At 37.6% G+C, this 24,505-nt stretch overlaps 2 protein-coding genes and 1 long non-coding RNA gene across 3 annotated transcripts; 2 read left to right on the top strand and 1 right to left on the bottom strand.

Moving 5' to 3' along the window:
- Positions 1 to 212: 212 nt before the first annotated feature.
- Positions 213 to 16,563, top strand: LOC111336097 (disintegrin and metalloproteinase domain-containing protein 10). The gene is made up of 14 exons (XM_088740352.1): positions 213 to 463; positions 565 to 706; positions 1,848 to 1,951; positions 2,714 to 2,948; positions 3,943 to 4,069; positions 6,480 to 6,612; positions 7,274 to 7,483; positions 7,920 to 8,086; positions 8,809 to 8,986; positions 9,686 to 9,848; positions 10,901 to 10,999; positions 11,936 to 12,020; positions 12,766 to 13,126; positions 13,625 to 16,563. Exons 1-14 carry the CDS (start codon positions 376 to 378, stop codon positions 13,825 to 13,827), a joined length of 2,295 nt encoding a protein of 764 aa, XP_088596478.1. The 5' UTR covers positions 213 to 375; the 3' UTR covers positions 13,828 to 16,563.
- Positions 15,436 to 20,559, bottom strand: LOC111336117 (uncharacterized). The gene is made up of 2 exons (XM_022942151.2): positions 20,155 to 20,559; positions 15,436 to 17,959 (listed from the first exon to the last, which is right to left on the bottom strand). Exons 1-2 carry the CDS (start codon positions 20,326 to 20,328, stop codon positions 17,594 to 17,596), a joined length of 540 nt encoding a protein of 179 aa, XP_022797886.2. The 5' UTR covers positions 20,329 to 20,559; the 3' UTR covers positions 15,436 to 17,593.
- Positions 20,560 to 20,561: 2 nt separating this feature from the next.
- LOC148741407 (uncharacterized) lies at positions 20,562 to 22,960 on the top strand. Its single transcript, XR_015993810.1, has 2 exons — positions 20,562 to 20,714; positions 20,829 to 22,960. It is a non-coding gene; the product is annotated as an uncharacterized LOC148741407 (long non-coding RNA).
- Positions 22,961 to 24,505: the final 1,545 nt, after the last annotated feature.

Genomic DNA, 24,505 nt, shown 5'->3' on the forward strand with positions numbered 1-24,505 from the left:
GAGAAGACTTTCGTGAATATGGCCGCTATAGTCCAGAAATTATTTTCTCACGTTATAAATTTCAAGGAACAGTCCAATACAAGTTTTATTCTTTGTCATAATGCGGAGAGGCCCACATCACGGAAGTTCGTTTTTGCTTTCTTTGAAGTAACTATGGAGAATAACATACTTTCACAGTATGACGTCATCTAGCTGCCTTGGCTTGATCATGCGCATTATTCCCAAGGGAGTGAGAATGAGTTTTGAATTTGCCCTCTGAAAATTACTTATCATTCTCCGTCATTCCTCCCGACTTTGAAACTGCAATCTTAAGGACGGCAAAGAACCGTATATATTCACTGGACCTTCCGTCACTTCGATATTGCACTCTCTCGTATGGGAACTTCGTGGTTACGAACCATGGCAGCTCTACATGTTTGTTTGGCTTTTCTATTACTTCTCACAAGTTCTGCTGTGGCATATCGTAAGTTGAAATTTGATTGTGGTTCTTCATCCCTTAGAATTAAACTACATTATCATTGGGAATATGAATTGCCATATAATGTCGGTGTTTGGGTTTTACAGGGCGGCCGCTGGGGGATTTTATAAACCACTACGAAACCCTGAATTATGACACAGCTCGAGTTGTTCGGCAGCACAGTCGTGTGAGGCGTTCAAGTCCAAACAGCGATCATGTCGTTGAATTACACTTAAAAACCGAACAGAGGTAAGAAAAGACGTCCTATTCATGTTTCAGTGAATTTTTACTTAGAAGTAACAGTTTCAAGCCGCAAATAACCTTATAGCTGTGGCTAAATTTCCTGCTGAAAGAAGAGCTGCGAGTTAATCTCCTGTCTAACTTGTCACCTAACTAAAACTTCGATTGTGTTCAAACAATGTGGGGAATTGAATGAACCAAAGTCTTAGTTTCTTTTTATTTAAAGTGGACATAGCACAAGATCAGTAGTATAATACAAGGGAGGTCTCTTGAGTGTAGTGACACGACAATCCGTGTTATTTTTAGTAGTGTATCGTGTCAGGCCTTTTTTTTTTTTTTTTTTTTCAGTAAACCTAGTAAGGTCCCACGCGTAGCAGTATCACGCTTTTTTAACTCTGGTAGTTTAGGACACTAGGATATGATTTTTCTTGGACGTAGGCTTAGATGCTAGTTTTTTTTTATTAAGTCTTGTTTCTTAGATAAGATTTAGATTAGGCTTTCAGCGACTAAAGTTTATTTGGATAAACAAAGTGTACGCATCTTAAAACAGTTCCCCAGGGTATTGTGAAATGTCAAAATGGAAACATACATGGCCTTCAGATAAAGGTTTTCGGCTAATCACATCTTTCTACTTCCCTGTACAGAATTCACCTTATACCTGAACACAAATTATTTTGCTAGTTAAGATTGTAAGTGTACCCTTCATGACTCTATGAAATGTAGCATGCTTAAGAAAACAACAATTATCAAGTTTTCATGCCCAGAGTGAACTATACAATCATTTTTTGTGATGTTTACTGAATAATATTGAGATTAACTTGGCCACAATCAATTGTGAAAAGGGCTTTACGAAAGGACCTGTGAAAGGAAATATGTCCTCGCAAATAGCCCTAGTGAGTGCTCACCTGACAGCTAAGTAGCATGTTACCATTTGGGCCCCTTTTACATGACCCCAGGTTGTTAATTTATGGGGTTGAATCACTGAAAAGAAAATCTTAACAATGAAATTTTGTAAGTGCAAACTTGATACATGAAAAAGGTAATCAATTCTAAGTCAGCTATCCTTACTATAAGTAAACTAGATAAGACCAAGTTGATACATACAATTCTTTTATTTGAACACTGACTAAGTTTTTTTTTTTTGTGGCAGAGATTTGAAGCTTCGTCTCAGAAGAGATACAGAACTTTTCACAGATGACTTTAGTGCTGATGCTTACTTTGATCCTGCTAAAATGGTTGAGGGCGATGTAGAAGGTACTTCACTGTTGTATGCTATTTAACAGTTTCTGAATAATCTCATTGTATAAGCTGTAAAATACTGTGTTACTTCTTGTCAACCGTAGTATTGGAGGGAATACGTTATAAGATAACAACAAAAGAGGGCGTCAGTCTGTTTGAACCAAGAAGTTGGTTACAGTGACAACCAAACCATGGCCCTCCTTCAGGCACCTGATAACACCTATGGACAAACACCCAGAGAGTGGACCAGCAGGGGTGTGGGAGGAAGGGAAAAGAAAGCAAGCCAAGCAGCTAATTAAATTGGGCATAAACACATTTTAATTCCCTTCCAAAACTCCCTGTATATTAGCTGTATTGCATTGGTTATAACCTTGCTTAAACTTCTATTAAATTATAGTTTTGTAACACTCACAAGTACCAATACCATTTGTATGGATCAACTTGTGTCTATGTAACTTTGATGCTCTAATTTCTTACATTTTTGAGTGTGTTGAAAATTGACTGATTAGTTCATCACAAACAAACTGCAATGTAAACAATTGGAGAGAAGTATTCAACTTCAAATAAAAGGAATTTAGTCTTTAATCAGGTTTGAAAAGAGAGACTGAACCTTCCTTAGAGTACCTTTACAACCTACATTTATATTTTAGCTGCTCACCTGCCTCAATTATTTCTTTGTGTGTGTGAAATCACATAATTTCTATTGCATGTACAAATACCTCAATAGATTTTGATATGAACTGACAACATAACTTATTTTTTCTTGTTTGCCATCAGGACACAAGAATTCTCTTGTTCATGGTTTTATTTCTGATGATGGCGTCTTTGAGGGTAAAATTCATGTAGGAAATGACAAGTATTTTGTTGAGTCAGCCAAGGAATATTTCAAGGATGAGCCTAATGACTTCCACTCAGTTATTTATGAGAGCAGAGATGTGAATTATCCACATGCTTATGGTCCAGGTTGTGGAGTATCTGAGAAAACCAAGAAGTGGATGGATAAAGTTAAAAGGTATATTTTACATTTACTTTGAGAAATCTTTATTACATTGGAAATTAAAGGAGAATATGGGCCACAGTTAATTGACTTGCTAACTTGCACTTATCAGGTTTGTATCCAAGCGTCATAGCCGCTACTCAGCTACATGCAGGGCTCGACACTAATGGTAACCAACTAGCCACAGACTAGTGGGAATTCAGTTTTGGCTGGTGGTTTTCAATATCTACTAGCTAATTTGGCTAGTTAACAAACTGAAATTGTCATAACATCTAAGTTGTTACTAGCCACTTGGCTATTAAGTTGAAAAGTTAGTGTTAAGCCCTGTAATAGACTTGGCTAATTTCTTTGTATGTTTCACTTGTTGGTTTCTATACGTCTACTTTAGTACCAGTTTCTTTAGAGATGAATGATGTATGACATGTAAAAACATTTTTATCATTGTGAAGACTGTACACATACATGTAGTCCATGTATTGCAGCCTGATCCCAGTGACATAGTCATGCAAGAGGAAGTAACCCTTTAAATCCTAAGAGTGAACAGCATCTAATTTCTCCTTACATAAATATGGCTGAGTCATTCATGAGAATGTAGGAAATGATCGCCAACCCAGAGAACTTTGATTGGAAAACAAATTCTCTCTGCCAGTACCAAGAGAAATGTATAGAGAAGAGTATTGAGAATATGGATACTGATGTTAGGGTGGAAAGGGTTTAGGAAACCAATTTCAGATTGAGAATATATGTTGTAGTTCAATTTTATACTTGGTTCAAATTTTATTTTCCTTTGTTCTCGGTCATGTTAACGTATGATAATGAGTTTGAAACAAAGGAAAATAAAATTTGAACCAAGGATAAAATTGAACTATAACATATACATGAATGTATATTTGACAATTTCAACCAAAGTAGTATTGATTTTGAAGCTTTGCATCCAAACAACCAAGGGCTAACTGACTGTCAGTATCTCTTCAATTTTCAATCCTTGTATTCTGATTGAAACAACCAGGTCAGCAGTGAAAGGGAAGGTGGAAGTCAAGGAGGATCACACCAATTATGAGCCATTCATATACAGATATCGTAGGGCAGCTGGAGATATTGATGCTAAGAAATTGTCTTGTACTTTGAAGATGCAAGTGAGTAGCTTGTTCAATTTGTCACACAAATGGGTATCAAGATCCAGTGACTATATATGATTTTGCAGGCTGGGCCACTGCATGTAGTAGCTACAATGGTCAGTTACATAACACTGACGTATCTCATTACAGGAAATGAGCCATGAATTCATCTTTGCATGCTTTAGTTCTAAGAACTAATTAGGCTAATTGAATTTAGTTGGGATCATGGTTTCTTAAAGTGGGGTTAATTATTTTGTTTCACGCTGGTCAAAGTGGTGATACTGTTAGTATTGTATTAAGTGGGCTCATCCTCGGTGTAAAAACCTGTGAAGCTCACGAGGGACGTAAAACAAAGACAACAAAACATTAGAAACAATAGCATACAGCAAAACAATACCTCATGAAACAAAGAAAACCTCGTCAGGTTATTACACCAAGGATGACCCATTAAATGGCATAGTTACATACACTTTATTGATGCTCCCTAAGTGGGCTTTTCAGCTCAATAGAATAAAAAAAAAAAATACAAATATATAAATTTTTTCTTTCAAAAAAGAAACGACAACTTTGAATTTAAATTTACAAGACATGTTTTGACATTCTCATGTCATCTTCAGTTGTAAAGGAGCTTTAACGGTTGTACATTTGAATTTATATTAAGGTACATTACAAATTATGTGTCAGGGCTTGCGTTTCAATTTGAATATTAAATACGTGAAAAATGTAAATAGCGTGTGCTTGGCTAGATAAAAAATAAATAAATAAATAAATAATAATAATGATAAAATAAGAGACCAAGGAACAACGTAATTAAAAGGAAAGAGATAATTCTAGATGCTTCAATTTAACTTAACATCTAAGTCAGCTCTACAATAACGTTTGAGTAGTTGTCTTAACTTAGTCTGAGCAATGTCAGAAAATCGACCAACATAGGGAAGTTTATAATAGTGCAAAGAAGGTTTACTGGAGTTAGAAGAGGCATTCTGCCCATTAGGAGAAGGATTATTTTTCTTAGCTAGATACCTGTAAATGATCTTGTCTATGACCCAAGATGGAAAACAATTTTCCCGTAGCAAAAAAATAAGTTTCTTGCCATCCAGATGAAAACCAACCCAGGAATTATTGATCTTATATACTCTTTCAATCAATGCTCTGACTAAACCTAATTTGTAAATCAAAGGAGTGAAGCTGAAATAATTAGTAAGAAGACCAGTAAATGTCTACTTGCGATATACACTAGTGACGATGGATGTATAGTTCTTTACAGTAAAAGAAGCTTAAGAGACTGATTCATGAAGTGTTTGCATCTCGGTCAAAAGACCTTTGGTATTCTCCTTGTGTTCAGTTCTTGCGTCCTTTGTCTCAGGTTTTGAAATGAAAATCTTTTCTTCTTTAATGTTTTTGCCACTGCACATGTACTTTCCACTTGTACAGAGCACCTCCAAGATAAGGGGGCCAAAATATATGCAAAAAAATAAAAAACATGTATAGAATGAGTCTAAGACCAGATGCAGACTAGCCTTGACAGACCAACCAGATGCATCTAACAGAAGTCTGTTTAGTATAATATATTGTGGTCAGTGGTCATTGTTTATTTTAATGGGCACTGTATTATATTAACAGTAAAAACTATTGGTTAAACTGCACTGAATATCCAAGTATGTAAGAGAAAAAAAGCTGGTTGTAACATTGCAAATTGAGTGTATCATGTCAATATAATTTTGTATCCTTGTATTTACTCTTTCCAAAATATGATATCCCAACAGAATCTTTGTACATGTGGTTCATGATTTGATTTGCCACTTGGTCATGTTAATGTTGTGGTTCAAGTTGTCTTGGAATTCTGAAAACTACAACATACAGCACATTGTAGGAAATTTGCATGTTGGGTTACCGGTATTTTTGTTTTAACTTTGAAATGGAAAATTCAAAGGAAAATGCAAATTTCCAGAAATTAATGCACCAAAATCTAAATCAAGAGGTTACTCTTTGAGACTTAATCTTCACATTTTCAAAACTTGTCCTGTAAACTATTGGAGAATTGGTAGCCATGCAATGAACCAACATCCTGTTCAAGGTTGCTGTTATAGCACACTTATTCTAGTACTGTTGTGCTTCCAAAACCCAGGATGAACCATGACAAGATGAATCATCTGGCTTGCAAGCTAACTTTGTCTTAACAGGCCTGATTTTTTTCAGGTCTGATTTTCACTATTGCATAAATAGCGCTATCTACTGCGAAGGATCGTGCATCATACCTATTTAATACCGCAGTTCAAATATATGAACTTCATATATTCATTGTATTTGCCTTTACCTGTTGAAACTTTCGAGAATCAAAATCAAAATCAGCATCCTTTCCTATTCAAACAAAGAGGAAAATTTGTCTTTGCAGCTTTCATTAAAAAATGTTTGCCTTGCTTTGCAGGCTGATCATTTGTTCACAGCAAATATGGCTGATGGGAATAAGGAGAGAGCAATGTTACTGATGGCTGATCATGTCAAGGCTGCAAATTCTATTTTCAAAAATACAGACTTTAGTGGAAATGATAAAGCTGATGGTAATGTAATCTCCCGTTTATCCTTTTACATAATTAATACTCACTTGTTGTCCATTCTACAGTTCGATGATGGTAATAAGACGACTGAAGTGGATCATTGTGAGTGCAAGGCTGCAAGCTCAATGTTGTTCAAAATCACTTTTTGGTGACTTGGAATCATGAGATTGTAAAAAAAAAATAAGATAAAAAAAAAAACGCAACATTTTGTTCACCTGGACATAAAACACACACAATAGAAAAAAGACAACAAAATGAGATGAAATGATTCAGGAAAAACCCCTCATATAAAACTACTTGACATACTTGTACTCTACTACCTAAATAAGTAAGATGGCTGGTGATGGTTTTTGGAGGTATAAGGGACCTCTCTCAAGGCATAACATAGTGTTGGACAATTGAGGGAGCAAAGGTAATTTTTTATTAAAAAAAAACTAAAAAAGGGCTTTCAAAGCTGCTTACATCATAGAACTCAAAGATCCAGCTGTTAAGTAGTTATTGTGCTTTACAAGAGCATGCACGTATGAAAATGACCACTGACCAGTTGAGGCTGGTAAGCTTGTGGTTGATGACCTTGTTATATAGTCATTACCAAATATTTAAAAAGACGTTGTGCTTATAGTAGGCTTGGTATAAATTGCAATGAATTTTTTTTTCCTATCAGGCATTCAGTTTCAAATCCAGAGAATGTTGGCCAATGGAACTGCTGAAGCCAATGATGGAAGCAACCCTTACAGAGACAGCAACATTGGAGTGGAAAAGCTCCTTGAGCTGAACTCTGAGGAGATACATGATGATGTGTGCCTGTCATACATTTTTACCTACAGAGATTTTGCAGATGGTGTGTTAGGACTTGCATGGGTTGGTGAAGCAGGTAATGTGAACTTTTGTAGCAAGGTTTTGTTAGTACATAGCTTGATATCTATGAATTGAAATGCCAGTTGAGCCAGTTGCTGCAGTGACTTTGTAAGGTACATGTACATGCTGTATTTTTCTCCCATTACTTCATGGTACATTTCAGAATATGTAAAATTTTGAGATACTGTCAAGGAGCCCATGGTTGCAGCAATGCCAAACTACCAATATTGCAAGTTTTTTACTAGATAAACCCAAATGCTATAATTTTATTACATCAGTATCACTTGGTATGTCTTGCTGTACACTCAGTATATCTCACAAAATACATTAATGTTATAGCTATTCTGCTCACTGTAGTTGTTGATGTGTTTCCACATCTAGGTCAGTGCTGTTCATGCTCATTTCCTTCTACATTCTCAAATTTAATAATTTTTTATTTTATTTATCATAAGGTGGAGCTGCAGGTGGGATTTGTGAAAAGGCAACTTCATTTAGAGATGGCAAAACAAAAAGTTTGAACACTGGAGTTGTCACATTTGTCAATTACAACAAGAAAGTGTTACGAAAGGTTTCTGAGATTACCTTTGCTCATGAAGCTGGACATAACTTTGGCTCACCGGTAAGGTGTAATGATGTTATTTGCAATTGATTGTTGTCACTGTTAGTAATGAACATTCTTATTTATACACTTATCAAGAGCTTCTGATAAACTAAGCAAAAGCAACCAGGGCAGTTTGGGTATTAATTTTTTCATTAAGCATTACAGCTGCGTGAGAAAAAGAAGGGTGATTTATGGAAAATACAAAATTAGGGAGGAAAAAAAGTTATTCATGTCCCTGTCAAGCATTGTACATGTAGTCAAGAAATTTCCCCAAACATACCACAGACTAGCAACTCTTAGCCAGCAAATTTAAGGGGTGGCAAGCATCTTCAAAAGGTGTCACACTGTTTCACACCCACAGTGCTTGCTGTATTGTCATGGTGACACCCAAACTTTGTTTTTCCAAGGGGGGGGGGGGGGGGGATAACCAGAATAATAGCTTGATCAAGTTTCACATAACAGACAGTAAATTACTCTTGGATACATGTTTTAGTCTACATGTAACTGTTCGTTAGTCAAAATGTGACGTGTGTTTTTTCTTCATGAGAAAGTGTGGGTGATATGTGATTAAAGAGCTGATTAACAGTAACTATAGGCTGGCAAAAAATCTCACAATCAAGGGAGGACATGGGCACCCTAAGCTAATATCCCCCTACCCCTTCAGCACTGTACATTTAAAAAGATTTTGCTGTTTTGAATTTTTTTTAGTTGTCTGACAATATTTCTTTTCAACTTCTTAGCATGACAATTCTCCTGAATGCGCCCCAGGAGGAACTGATGGGAATTACATCATGTTTGCAAGAGCCACGAGTGGAGATCAAAAGAACAACAGACTTTTTTCACCATGCAGCAGGACAAAAATGAATGAAGTGATGGATGTCAAGGGGCGGTGTACTTCAAATAGCTGTTGCTTTAGAGGTAACTGAAAAATGCAGTCTTTTCTTCCTGTTTAGCATGTTACATTTGGGACTTTCACTTCTGCCATGCCATAAAAGACAAAATCAGATGGTGTTGGAGTATACAATACTATAGTAATGTAGTCAACAATCTGAAGCATGATAGAGACTTCAAATAGTATAGCTACATGTACAAGTAACCTTGCCAAGATATAGGCCAACACAATCTGGCATAGAGCTGTACATGTGGGTCATAGCAGCAGCAATATTGTTGCTGAAATTTTGCAGAAACAGCTGTTGAGTTTTTTTTATTAAGTTGACAAGCTCTCTCGCCGGGAATAGGGATAAATAATTCATTGTAAAAACCTGTCTCAAAAGCAAAAACCACAAAGATTGGCATCACCTCATCTACAAAACATCTTTTTTCATTTATATTTTAACTCAAGAAATAAATGCTGGGAATTTCAGTGTATTCTACTGATAAAGGATGAAGAAGATATTGCTTGTTAGTGAAAAAGGTTGTGTAATGTTGAGAGCTAAGCAACTGTTTATCTGACTAAGCACAAAACCTAAAAGGATGAGTTATTGTGTTCTACTTGTACATATACAGTACAACAGTGGCTTTTTATGGATCAAATTATCTTGACTGAGACAGTAGCTATTCTTAAATGAGTGGTTTTTGCACTTTGGTGTTGAATGTTTTTTCCTTTGTCCATTGTAGATGCTCAAGGAGCCATCTGTGGCAACATGGTTACAGAGGCTGGGGAGGAGTGTGACTGTGGTTATAAAACTGATGAGTCATGTAAGAAGGACACGTGTTGTGTGGGCCGTGACGTTGATAGTCAAGGAAGTGGCTGTAAACGCAGAGATAATGCAACATGCAGGTTGGTTACTCTTGGTATTGTTTTACATGCATTCTCATTAACTTAATGTGTTACCCACAAATTTCAATGATGGTACAGGTGCCTGATGGTCATAGATCATTCTCCAAAATAGCAGCTCAAAATTTCATTTTGTACTACCACAAATAATGTCTCTGAAATGTATGTAGCAGCTGAAAATATAAATAACTTGCAACTGTCATTTCTCTAATAATTTGAATTGTTTTGGCGTAACATTATTTTGCTTTATTTTACCTTCTACATTGGCGAGATACATAGTGGCTAGCTTACTGTACTTCAAAAGTACAAATTCAATTCCTGTCTGCACTGTACTGTAGGTTATTCTGGAATATAGACATGTAGTTGGGTTCCATTAAACTGTTAAATAAACCTGAGAGAATTCTGGGGGTTAATGTCTCTGAACTCATAGTCAGTTTATACCAGGGAAACTAGAAAAGCTCCAGGGGAGCAGCAGGCATTGGGCTTAAGATCAGATGTGATAGTGTATTCTGATTTTCAGAGCACTGTTTCTTTTTATGGGAATTAGTATTAGTGATAATGAATTTTTAGACTGTTGGCCAACAATTTGGGAGTAGGGCATATTAGATGAGGTTGTATTTCCTCAGCAAGACTGTGAAAACTTATTTTTTCATAGTGGTACATGTACATTGTAAATTATTTACAATGTACATGTACCCTCACAGAAGCTCTTTCACAAAATAACCCTCATTTCTTTAGTCTTTTGTGTCATAATCAACCTCTTTGATCAAGAGTGATGCTTACTGTAAGAGTTACCTTTTATGAGAAAGACAATTTGGTTATATCAACTAAGTTGAAATTGTAAATTGGCCACCGTAAAGAGTGAAAAAGCTGTCACGTTTCAAGTGTTAGCCCTCTGTCTTTATGGTGGCCAATTTACAATTTCAACTTAGTTGATATAACCAAATTACCTTGTTACCCCCCCCCCCTCACTGAAGCAACACCACAGTTTCTTTAGAAACTTACCCCCTTAATGAGAAAGAGCATGTTGCAGATATTTTTGTTTCCTTTTTCAGCCCAAGCCAAGGTCTTTGCTGCAGTTATGATTGTGTTCCACATCATCAAAGTGTCTTGTGTCTTAATGAAACTGAGTGCGCCAACACCTCATATTGCAAGTATCCTTTTGTACATGTGTGCATTCAGTGTCACACTGTATGTCCTTGCCTGGATGCCCAATCCATTTTTCACCACCCTGGTCTAAAGTTGCCCTGTTTAGTTGGATTTGGGTTTGGATCAGGTACTATTCACCCCTGTCTATCAAAGAAGCGGGCTCATTGAAATGCATTATTGACTAATCCTGAGATTAGATGGCTCTTTTTCTTTATTTTTTTTAAACTTATTAAGGAATTAATTTTTTTGTCTTGCTTTTTGTGGGAGAACTATAGAAAGCTAAACAGGGGAGGAGAAACAACATTTGTTTACTTTGACTCGACAACTTTACAAATACTCAATGAACCCTTAACACTCTGATATTAGTATGTCTATCTTCCATATATTTCCTGATAAGGAGGAATTTGTGACAATTCAAATTTGTGAATTTCGAGCTTCTTTAACAGGTGCTCATTTCCTTTATACTCATGACCTTAGTGTTTGATTTGCTGTCTCCCTCCTGGGTCAAAGGGTGCAGCGTGGCCAAAAGCTGGCCTAAATTTATTTCATAGGGGGGAAAAGGGTAGTCAAGGGTGGGGGAAAGATGTCCATGAATGAAGAATTGAAATTTAAAAAAAAAAAAGAAGTTCATGTCACAGGAAAAAAAGGAAGTAATCGAGTGGGAAAAATAGTGATATTATCCCTTTGTTCAACCAATCAGGACATAGAAGTCCTTCATCTTACCCATCCCCATCTCATTCCTCCATGGATTTCCCTCAGTTCTACCCTCTTCTGAGGAATTCTCAATATTAAGACCACTAAATAAAAGGGAGGCGAACAAGAGGTTGCGTTGTAGTCTTGTAGGGTTTGTGAACTCCTCATTTTGTCAGTTTTAGCTACACATTGCGTTTGTTAGTTCTTGTTTGTTTTTGGTATTTTCCTTAATATTGTTTTTTCTAAAGTGGAATTAATGCTACCTGTCCTGTTCCGGCACCTAAAGCCAATTTCACCTCTTGTAATGAAGGAAGACAAGTTTGCATTCAGGGAGTAAGTTTTAGTGTTTGCGTGTTTGCTACTGGTTACGAGTTCCGTGCAAGAACTAGCAAGCAGGCTGGGCTGGTCTCCTCATGAACAAAGTATATGATTAGACTGCCATGTCCTGCCCGATCTTCCAATTTAGTAATGGCACCTGTTTTTTGATGATAAAATGTTCACAAAAGTTATAGAAAACACGAAACTGAATAACTGATCTCGTCGGTCAGTGCTGAACAGTGACGTGTTCCCTTTTAATTGTAGCGGCCTGGGTCCCGATCCCGGTCTCGGCTGAACCGACAGAAAATCAGGGAATGATTTTAAAAAAGACAAGTAGATAGTCCTTCTCGGACATAAATTATCGAAATTTCTTCGAAACAAAGTTTTTCCGCAATGACTGAAGAAAGATCATGGGCTGTTCAGACCCCAACTACCTACTTGAATTCTTAGTCTGAGTACTATGATCTTTCTGTAATTGCTGTCGTTATTGTTACGGTGGAATATGTAACTTTCATAGAGTTTTTGACACGTTTCTACTGCTGAAACGCTCTGAGCCCTCCATGCTCGGGTTACCGGCTGAAAATCCCACAAATAGCCTGTCTAGGTTCAAGGATTAAGAATCCGTACCCAGAAATTGTTTCGCACGAGGTGTGCTGTGACGCTCGGTTGAGACGTTCTATCTGCATTTTAAACTAGTTTGTTAAAACCTGTGTGATCATTTTAATGTGTTTTGTTGTTATTTTGTACTGTTTCTGCCTAGGAATGCAGCGGTTCAATTTGCTTAAAGTTCAATAAGTTGGAGTGCCAGTGTGCACAAGAAAATCATCTCTGTGATTTGTGCTGCAAAGACGGCGAGGAAGGCAAATGCTTGCCGGCCAGTGAGATTAAGGAGATGAAGGAAGAAAAAAATCTGAAACAATTTCCCGGCGCGCCGTGCAACGACTTCAATGGCTACTGTGATGTTTTCCTCAAGTGTCGCGCAGTGGACGCAGACGGACCGTTGTCACGTCTGAAGAACAAGTTTTTCAGCAAGGAGGCCATCAAGGGATACTTAGAATGGATCAAGGAGTACTGGTGGGCTGTGGTGCTCATGGGTGTCGGCCTCATTCTGCTCATGGCAGGTACAGTAAAAGTGTTAAATCTCTGCCTCTTCAAATCTGTTTCAGAGACTTCAATGCTGTAGAGACCTGAGTATGCCGGCTTCAAAATAATAAATTGATGTCTCTGCAATTAAAAAGTTTGTGCAGTGAAGTTAAAACTCTAACCGCGTCTTGAGATCCCAAAGAGTAACTTAACCTTTCGAAAATTATCTTAAAATGTGCCAAGTTATCGACAAAGGATGCCGCTTAGCAAAATTGGCCACTTACACTGTACCTGACGAAACAAAGTCACACTCCTCTTTATCTACATGTTTGAAAAGTTGGGAGTTAGTCATATGGGCATTCTCGACTCGAATAATTATTTTTGGCGATCATTTGGGTGTCAGCTGTCGGTAAAACACACCTTGCGGTTTTATGTATATAGCCAGACTACTTAGATACTTACAAAATGGCTGCGTCGAAAGTGAATCACTTCTCTTTCTGTAACTTACACGTTATTTCCTCCTTCTGCAATTGCAGGCTTCATCAAGTTGTGCAGCGTTCACACGCCGAGCAGTAACCCGAACCGAAAGCCAGCTCGCCAGCTCACACTCCGCCGTCAGCCAGCACGTGGCCGGCCTAACCAGAGAGGTCGACAGATGCAGCAAGGGAACCGAGGGAACCCTCAATACGATGATCCGCCGCCGTACCCCGGGGCCCCCATGCAAATGCATGGACGTTGACACGGTTTTTGTGGTGGTTGGATTAGTATTAGCTAATTTGATGTTTATTTGCATAATTTAAAAAATGGGCCAAGTATTTTTGTCGTTCAATTCATGTCCAGCGTTTGCTCGAGCTTTAGTCATAGTTAGTCCCTTCCCTTCACCTTTTTTTTTTTTTGAAATGACACGCAATTCCAATTTGTAATGTTGCTTCCTGTTCACTCAAGTAACACAGAGATCAGGATTCACCCAGACCTTTCACCCCTGATAGAAGAGCTGTATTTTAATTGTGAACTTGAATCAGTGCCAACGACAATAATCGCTGCAGTTGTTATGTGCACCGGCATCGATATATGATATCGGAGAAGAGACATCCTTGCATGTCTTTGCGTTATGAAGGTTTGGTTTATTGTCCTTGAATATTATGATTATTTTCATTTTCATTTTATTGTCTTTCCCAAGACTTGAAAGGAAAGCTACCTATATCAAAGGTTTGGAAAGTAGAGAAAAATTAGTCTTAAAAGAATTTAGAAAAAAACAAGAGATTACATGACCGTTTTAGCTTGAAATTGAAGAACATTAGGCTTTTGCGTAATGAGCTACTTCGGAATCAGTTGAGTTTCCAGACGTGTGGTGTACTTGTACATTTGTAGCTTTTTTTAGTCGAGGGGAGAAATCCCTTTGTTATTGTTGTTGAATTGTTTAGGGTGGGGTGGGCTGGTGAACAGTTCAATAACATTGGAATTTATTTTGATGTACAGATCAGTATATCGCTTTTTAACGCGTGCAAGTTTTGTAGCTACGGACATTCCAGAGATTTGTTGAATTTAATTGTTCAATTTATTGCAAAAAAACAAACAAACAAGCAACCATTAACATACAGAATGCAAAGCCAACAGCGGTTATACAAGATAGTTTTCAATGTTCAAAATAAGGAAGGAAACCTGTCAGGGATTTTTGTGAACTTAAAGTCCTAGCGTCACTTAAGAAGCTGTTATTTAATTTTAATAAGAAGTTTAATTCAGGTATTATGAGATATTTCTTTATTAATCTACTATTTTGACTTGGTTGTTTGACTTGGGAATGTCTGTGATTGGATCTTGTTTCAGTTTACCAACATTGGGCCCAAGCGAAAGTGCTGTCATTCAACTCTCTTAGTGTCGCTCAGCGCGGTTAGAATTACTTAATCCATTCTAATACTGCCATTTAAAGAAATTTGGCGCTGGTTGGTCTTAATCGCTTTTAAATAGTATCAACAAATATATTAAATGTTCCTTCGAATTTTATATGGCGGATTCTTCGTGGAGAGAAGTTATAGACTCTTCTGGACACTTATTTAAGAGCGTCTTTTATTGTTTCGTCTATAGCAAGAACTGCTCTCTTTGTGTTTAGAGGTAAGACTCGTGCACAAGGTGAATTTTAGTGAAAGGAGAGTGTTAGATGTCTACTACGCGTACAGCAATAGGCGAGAATCGAACTTTAGCTCTCTTCCTTTTAGTCATTTGTGCAAGAATCTGTTTATCTCTGTGCGCGTTTGTGGTGAATGGAAGAAACTTTTCCCATTTTCATTCGAATCTCTAAGAATTTGCGATGCCTATGTGAGATTATTCGCAAATTTCGGGGTTCGTCTTTCCTTTTTTCTTTTTTTTTTTTTTTTTTTTTTCTGCATTATCGTATCTAGAAATCTATTCACCATGAAGTTTTTAAGTTCAGATGAAATTAATTTATATGTACATGTATCGTGTCCTCGGGCTCGAGTATCTGGTTCAAAGCAGGTCCTTTGAACTATGTTTTTGTCAGAGGTATTGGCGAGACTACGATCAAAACTATGTCCGCACTTGTTTCCCTAGCCTTTTCGAACTGGCACAGAACCCTAAATACTTTTCTGTTTATACGTTGATATTAGATTGATTTAGCAACAGGATGCGCGGGCTTAGGATGCAAAGTCATGACCGTGATTGAAGACGCGGATAGTAAGGCTGATTACGCCTAGCACAAATAATTGAGCAAATTTCTAAACTTGAATCGAAATGTGGCCAGGCTAGATCAAGCGGTCTTTTGTTGATATTTCTGTTCTTTGTCAGAATTAACTTTTTACATGTTGAATTAAGATTGCATGCAGAACCTAATCAAGTGCTCCCTTTACAAGTTAGTTAAAACCCTTTTGACCTGCTCTTAGGTCCTGCGTCTTCGAGAGGGCTGGAAAATACACAATCGTACATTTTCAACGCAACGTCAGTTTGAAGAGGTGCGCCTAATCTTTCCGTGCCCAGTCGTTTTCTCAAATAAGTGCGACGTCCTAACTTGCAGTCGCATCTTGTTGCTAAAACAGCGTAATTGATCTTGAAACGTTGATAAGATCTCGGCTTTACAATGTGTCCGTGAACAATGCCGAACATCGGGAATATCTGGGGGTATTACGACTGCCTGTGTGCAACTAGAATTCCTCGACGGTAGGATTGTCTTTAAATACTGAACTTGAAGTATTCGAAGTATACTTATAAATTTCTTAGCTTGTTTAGGCCTTAGTTTTGAAAAGAAGTTTCTGTGTTGTGTGAATCAGTCTGGACCCCCCGCCTATCCAATATTCCTGGATCCGTCCCTGCTGCAGTATTGCCAGAATTTGTTCTAATTTGTTTATCGTAACTTAATCATTCTGCGGGGGAAAGCAGTAGGAAAACTGCTTACCCCCTTCGGAGCCTTTTTTTACGTTAATAACTGCTTGTATTCATATGTGAATAAAGTTTTGTACAGTAACTCCTTGTTGATTGTTTGGGTAGATCTCATGTCCCTCATTCTAGTAACAGACACAATACCTAACTGCTGTTCGGGAAGTGAGCCCACGCTCTTAAAAAAAAAAGTGGAGGAAATCAAACCTGACTTCAAGTAATTTATCATTTTAATTCTCAAATTTCTAGTGCAGCAGTTTTTCTTTTTTTCGTAAAATGACACAATGATCATCAATATTTTCGGGCAATACAAAGACGCTTCCATAAATTTAATTACAAACTTGAGCAAGTATGGCCTGCACTCTGAAAATTTAGCCCAATTGCTACGGATTTAATCTTTTGTGCCTTTTTCGCCTGTCTGTATCTATAGACTGTACTAGTAAGTTAACATTCACTGTGATGTTAATTTCGTCTAATGACAAGTAAGTCTGGGCTAAACTGCCTAAACTTACACGACCAGTTGTGTTATATATTAATAGAGAAGGTAATTAGATCTCCTCTGTTGCAAGGTTTTTTTTCTTCTAAGAAAGGGAGGGCTAAATAGTGGGTTGTACGTACGTACGTGGCTCTTTTCAAGTTTCCTTCTGAGGAAAGACTGCGAACGATATGAAACGAGGGGTAAAAGTTGTGTTAAGCGCCCGTAAACGATGGTTAGAATCACTTGTTCTGACTGCACAACACAACTGAACTTTCCTAATGGTTTCTTATAAGCCAACTTAAGCTTCCCCCTACTAAGAAATCATAACCATGAACGCCTGTATCTAATACCCGTGTGTTAATATTAGATGACTGGCTCAAAAAGGAGTGTCACACCTGGAGAAACAGGTGCACCAGTTCTAGTTTCGACGGAATCAAAGAAAGTCTTTACGAGAACAGATGAGTGGATCCTTCTTCGCTGTACTTAGACTAGTCTTTCGCTGACAGTAGCTGTTTTGTCAACGATAGATTCTTCAGTTTAAATGCATCACCAAAGACGAACCTTTCTGAATTTCCGACCGCTATACAAAATTGCCTCAGAATTCAGCTTCACCTTGTTCAAGGACATCATTTCTAGAATTTCAAAAACGCTTCATGTAAACGCGCATTTTTGTCCTCTGGCCCAAAGCGTCGTCTGTCTCTTGACAAACAGCCATACGGCGATAGTTCGGTGAGTTGTCTGCATCGTCTCCCTGTGGTCCCATGTCTAGCTCCCTGGGAGGTATAACGCCGATGAGACCCTGCGGTGCTGGTCTTGAGGGGTAATTCTGATTTTGGTCCCCTCTGCCTGACCCCTGAGTCAGAGGTGGCTGGTCATTTTGCCCGTTGGTATCCTCGTTTGCCGAGGATTGGAAGGTCTGTTGATGGTTTTCGACTCCAGCCCTTCTTGTATTATAATACGTTCTTGTGAATTGACTCGCAGAATCAGAAATATCAAGTTCTTCGGCCTGCAAGAAAGAATGTACTAAAATGAACACTTTGATGATAAACACGTCCCGTATTCACTCCGCACCGAAACGTTTATCGAATTGTTTGTAACTCAGGCGTGTTGCCTATCCAAAATAACGAAGAAATGTCATCGAGAAAAGAAAAACATGCATGTTCAAAATATCACCTACCATCTCGTTTTTGTTTGGACCGTGATGAGCTTGATCTTTGCAGTGGCTTTCTAAATGTACTCAAACGTTTCTATGTCCTTCCCTTTGTTATTTGAGCCTTGTTCAGTCAAGTTATTTGTTTTAGTAGTGGGTGGTAACAAAAACAACCGAAAATTTGCCATTATTATAGCATATGAACTACAAAATACAAAAACTACCACCTTTTTCAAATCAAGTCAAATATTACAAAATCAGTCACCACTGATAACTCTTCTCGGTACGGAAACCGTGGGATCGTCTGCCCCGAGTTTGTGATACGAGGAGGGCGTTTTTAAAAAGAACTTAAAATTAAAAACCATGCTAAAACATTTTTTGCTTCTAAATGAACCAAACGATTCAAGTAATTAATTAAAACGTAGCTGTCATCCCTTCAACATAGAATGTAAACGGTCAGAGCTGTAGCCTCCTACACTTGTTTGCCTGTTTTGAAACAATTACCCCCGCCGAAAATCCCCAAAAAGAAAGTTATCTTTTTCAGGAAACATTGATTATTTCTTTAAAAATAAAATAAAATAAAATAAATAAAAAAAACAGCATCTTAATGAAACATAATTACGATATCTATGTGTTTCGTAACAGTTACGAGAAAACCCTCTACAGAGGTAAGTTTTTCTACTTTTACAATAAACTGCGTATCGTATTAATTTTCTACAAATCAATTCTGGAACGGAGCTTAACGGCTCTAAAATTAACATAACTAAAACACTGAACACTTTCCAGGATACATTTTCAACCGCTATAAACTTAAGCAACTTCAGCGATTGACTATTTTTTAAATTTTCCAATGTATTTTACTGTCTGTTCCTAATTGTATTCTTTGCACGAAGGAAATTTGCATTTTGAGTCAATTGTTTGAAGAGACAACGACTTAAATCTACAGCTGGAGAAAAAAAAAATAAACAGACTGCAACCGGGACGAGGATAAAGTTTGGGGGATTAAAAGATTTGTTTCAATAATTCATTTTTACAAGTTTACTTCATAAACTCTACATGTACATGTTAAGTTACATATTATCGTTCGTGACGAACGAAATTTACTTTTGATAGATAATGTCCACTAAATTTATATTTTTGCCTTTCAATTACAGTTGAAAGAATTCGAGGAAATGTACTTCAAATATTTATTTAATGATTTTCCGCTGCCAGAAGGGGTTTTTATTACATTCCTTGCCAGAGGTTTCAAACAACCAATATTGTAGAATTATTTATTACGGTCCGTTAAAAATCTTTTTCCCGCATTTTCGCGATACAATATTTGGCTTTCTGGCTACCCAATTTTGTTAGCTGCAATTGTAATCTTTTGGTGCAATTGTTTGGTTGCTTGTTAAAAAAAAAAAAATTTCATTTCGTTACAAAAGAAAACAGTAGATCGTATCTATGCCTAACTTTCAACTTTTCGACTTTGAGATTATGAGCAAGCTTCCTAAAGAAAAAAGAGCTCAGACTTTTTGATTCCAAAAGATTTGAATTAAAAAGATGGAAACAGCTGTAGCGGGTTTGATATCCATTACCAGACAAAAAGTGACGTACAAAAAAAGTTTTTTATCATGTTTCTACGACGGTATCAGGTTTTCGCTTCACCGGAAAAGACTTCCAGCTCTCCATCTTGTATTGCACTTCACACAAGCGCTGTTTGTTAAAAAATCACAAAGGGTAAACGAAAAGGAAGCGAAAGCCTAAATCTCTCATAATGAGAAATCCTCTGAAAAACCGCTATAAAGTCCATAACAGAGATGACGTTATCCTAGAAAAAAAGTCAGAGTTCGAAATATCAAAAAGCCTACATGATCATTGGCTTCTTTAAAGTGACTGGGGAGGAGGACATTATTGTCGAAAACTGGCATATTTTAGTTTGAATCACCCAAAGCTATTAAAGCTGCAACTGTTGTGTTTACATGGCCATTTAAAGTACTCATAGAATTTTCGTATAAGTAAATGTCTCTCCAACAACGGCCGAAAATAATGGCGGCAACTGAGTTTCATACCTTTATTTTATCGGACTCCACAATGTAGCGCGGCTCGTTTTTGATCGGTGCGTGAAGATTTTCTCCATGAAGCAGAACTCTTTGCCTTGAGTCATCATTATTTTGCTGTGTAGATGCTACCCGGTTCTCATCTCGAATCGCTTTTCGCTCCAAGCCTTCTCCCTTTCCCGCCATAGATGATTCCTTTTGTGCAATCGAACAAAAATGTATCAAGAGCAATATTGTATCTCTCAGGTAGTTTTTTTTTTTTTCGTGGTTTAAAAAAACCAGCAATTAGGCGGTGATATGCGGTGATCTACACTGGTAGTCGTCTATCTCAACTGGTGGAAATGGTTTTAAGCAAATTATGTGACGCACACTCAAAGTACAGCTGCGCTTCTTCAGGAAGATAATTCATGCATAAGCGCCCCCATAAATGTAAACAGTGCTTTGTGTTGCAACTGAAAATTCGACAGCGACAAAAGCCGGCCACTTAGTGCCGTGAACGCAATACAAACTGGATAATATCGTATAGACATCTTGAGCGATCTGTCTTTTATGAAAAGAACTACCGCAAGCAGGCATGTTATCTAATCTCTCTTGTTGAAAATAGGAAACACGACCTTGATAAAATTTATGCAATCAATATTATATTCAGCAAGACAGAGGGATTCATAGTTTTCTCTCATTTGCAGGGACGTAGAATAAAGGACCTAAAGCGAATCGAAATCTGACGTTCTTCATTGCTGTGCTGCGAAGAGCAAAGAGATAGCAAGAATGAATCCAGACCTCCCGCAGTTTGAGTACATATAAAACCGGCGGTGGAGATTTACCATCGAAACCAGGTTGACTTCAAGTGGCGAGCTTTAATTTCTTCTTTACTTCGGTAGTTCACCAACACGGCAAGAGTACATCCCTAAACCTTAAAGTACTCTAAGACAATTATTACTTGTGATAAGTGTTCTGCATCTTACTTGAGTACATGGCTTAGTCGTATTTTGACGCAAATTTAAATTTCGCCCACTGACAAGCACGTCGTAATTACAGCCAAATGGCGCTTTGTTTGAAGGCTCAAACCGTCGAGGACAAAAGTTCATGTAAATTCTGCTCTTAGCCGTGGGCAAGTGCTGCAATTGTCTAAGGAAGAACAGAAATTAAAAGTTTCCTTAGTTTAGCTTTTTGCCGATGATGTTCTACCACATTCATTTTTTGACAAGTTGATACAACATCGTTAATTAATTGTTTGAAATGGTGAGCAAAGGGAAATGGCACTTAAATTGAAAAATTAGAACTGTCATAGCGACTGATGGAAAACTTCTGGAAAACCACATTTAGCCAGAGAGGAGGGTACTTATCTCCGATCAGTATATGTCACTGGAAAATTAAAGAAAGAGTTTTTTTACACGACCAATGAAAATACATTTTAAGGCTGGTGGCGTCATCGAAGTGCTCAAGAGATCATCTCTGGTCCAAATGAGGGATACAGATAAATAGATATGTAGGAGCGCATATTTTATAGAAAGTGAAAGAAGTAATTTGGGGAACAGCCAGTGTTACAATGATCAACTTCTTCAGTGAGAGAGAGATTTGCAACGGACTTCTATTGAGTAGGCTCGATACAGCAAGCTAAACGAACAGTTAACTTCGAATAAACTACTTTGAACGTCTAATAAAGATATCGCTGAAATGAGGGGTTTCAGTAAAAGCATGTTCGCTCGCCGCCAGTAACGCTTCTTGCCACCTTTGTCTTTGGATTTCGCCTCACGGCGCCTTTTCGGGGCACAACCACCTAAGAAAACCATAGGCAGCCGCTTATGAAAAAGGTTTAAAAGTTTATGCTTAAGGAACCGCTGCAGAAAGAAATATCTGCAAGTGCCTGTATATACAAGCGATCAAACTCTTCCAAAACAATCAGTTGAGAATGAAAAGAAATTAACTTAATTAAATGCTAATCTCAGTCGGCCTAAAAGGTTTTTTTTGAAAACTAGTCTTTTCACCTTTCTGATCACCAACAGGGAAATAGCAAAGCTGCATGTGTGAAACGAGTGTCGCTTTTTTGTTGAAAAGCAAAAAAAATCAACCTTAACACTTTGAAGGAAACAGCGAAAGCATGTGTTGTTCTTTCGTCGAACATATTATTGTATTTTCTCTTCTTTCACAGAAAAGCGAAATCACAGAAAAATTAAAGCAGATACCACAGGGTGATATTATCAATTAAGTTCTTTGAATATAATGGCCCGTTTGCTTTTGGCTGGACACGGTATAATATCCTTCCAGTCAATAGAAAAATCGTCATATTATTCGTCTTTCTATTTTTGATGTATATAAATGACAGGTAATATTACAGTTAACCGTGTCTTGCTTGTCGAAAGTTGATTTTCATAAAAAGCAAAATCTATTCTTTCAGATCGTATTTCCCTCCGTTGAAAGATCGATTGCCTACGAGAAGAACTTTTATCGCATTGGATAATCAGTTCAGCTGTATCTCTTGAAAAAAGGAAGCCAGTGGCACAGCTGAGTAAATTCAAGAGAGGCGTCTCGCTGGCCGTAATACTTTAGATCATGATAACTTCAAATTATAAGGGAGAAGCTCCATGAAAAAAAAGAAGAGAAAAAAAAGAAAAAAAAATTTAACTTTTTTGGTGTTTGTCATCAGATCACTTGTATTTGCCCAAACATTTGGATAAACATATTCACAAATCTACCGTATTCCAAGGATATTCAGCGTAGATATGCATTTTTCATGAGCGTCGTTTTATGGTAATCCTATGTGCTAGAGTTTTATATTCCCTAAGTAGTTTAGGCGATTAAATTGACATTATCTTAGTGTGGTATACCCAATAAGGGCTTATCTTTGAATATTGCAGGTCCATTACTTGCCTGAGACGGCACCTTTTACTTCACAGTCCCAAGGAGAAAAACGGTAAATTTCTCCGTGTCGCTTTCAAGAGTTTTCTGTAGGTTTGTAATGCATAAACCGTTGCCTTTAGTTGAAACTTTGATGTCCAAAAAAGACCAAGAAAGTTTCAATTAAAGGAAACGGTTTGTGTGTATTACATAGCTATAGACTCATAGCTACATGTTGTATTCATCTGCGCATCCATCCCATGTCAAGAACTTCAATCCCCTTTCTCAGTTTCTTAGACTTCGTCGTTTATGTAGTGATGACTCTGATTTTTCGACAAATCAGAATCAGAGGCAACGTGCCAGTTTTTTTAAAAACGTTCAAGCAGGCCACCACTGCGCCCAACGAATTGATCGACTATCAACACACAAACGTCACAGAAGGAAAATACCGAACGCGTTCCATTCACTCTCACAATCCATGATGATAAAACCAGAATTACCTTGTTACTAACTTACCCCCTTAATCTATATAATAGTGATGTAACTTGAGAATAAAAACTGTTGAAATCAAACCAATCACAACTGTCAAAAAAAAATGCAATCACAGCTTTTGAAAGTCAACCAATCACAGTGGAGTATCATGCTTCATCAGTTTATTGTGTAACAAGGGAACGTTGTCGCCTGGATACCATTTCATCATCGTGTGACTTAAATACCTAGCTGCCGTCCTTCGTTTCCATTAACGATGTTTCGAAAACATTTTTTGGTGAAATAATGAATATTTCTGCCTGACGCGATCAGGGGAATGGGGTTGTGTGTGCGGAGGGGGAGGGGGGGGGGTTGGGGGAAACATGCAAGATAACTTTCGATGCACAAAAGAACATGTGAATGGAAACTTACATAGATCAAGGCGGGTGAGAACTTCTTTTAGCATACATACCGAGCTCACCATTCATATATATAGTATGAAGAGCCGGAATGCGAATAACCAAGTTGCGTTGAAGTATATTGGGAAATATAAGAGACCTTGAGCAGTGAGGACGGCAACGCCAAGGAAGAAGTCGATTGAGAAATGAATTTCAAACTTTAACTCAGAATTTCGGAAATGGCTGCATGTGTTTACCGTCTCATACGGCGCCACACCTCAACTTCAGCATGACGTATAAAAGTAGCGTTGAGTTTCCGCGGGAACTCAAATGTCCAAATGGAACTTAAAATAATCTGCCGTTGCGGTTTCCGTTCGCAGACGACGCAAATTTTGGTGATTTCACGTTGTTGTTTTGCAAAGGACGGCTAAGAAATGTACAAAGTTTCAAAACGCACGTGCTGAACTACTGTTCTGCCAATTAGATCTTTTGTTTTTTCACGTCCTCGTTGCCGTCTCTGTCGTGGTTTGCTGAAGGTCCCTATAGAATTGGCATTCGCGGCCAAAACCAAATAACATCCTCTTTTTTTAAAAAAAACGAATAGCCACAAAGTTCCTGTTCCTTGTTTTGTTTTCTTTTTCTACCTTTAGATGGCCTTT

This window comes from Stylophora pistillata, chromosome 1 (assembly GCF_964205215.1).
Source record: "Stylophora pistillata chromosome 1, jaStyPist1.2, whole genome shotgun sequence".
Lineage (NCBI taxonomy): Eukaryota > Metazoa > Cnidaria > Anthozoa > Scleractinia > Pocilloporidae > Stylophora > Stylophora pistillata.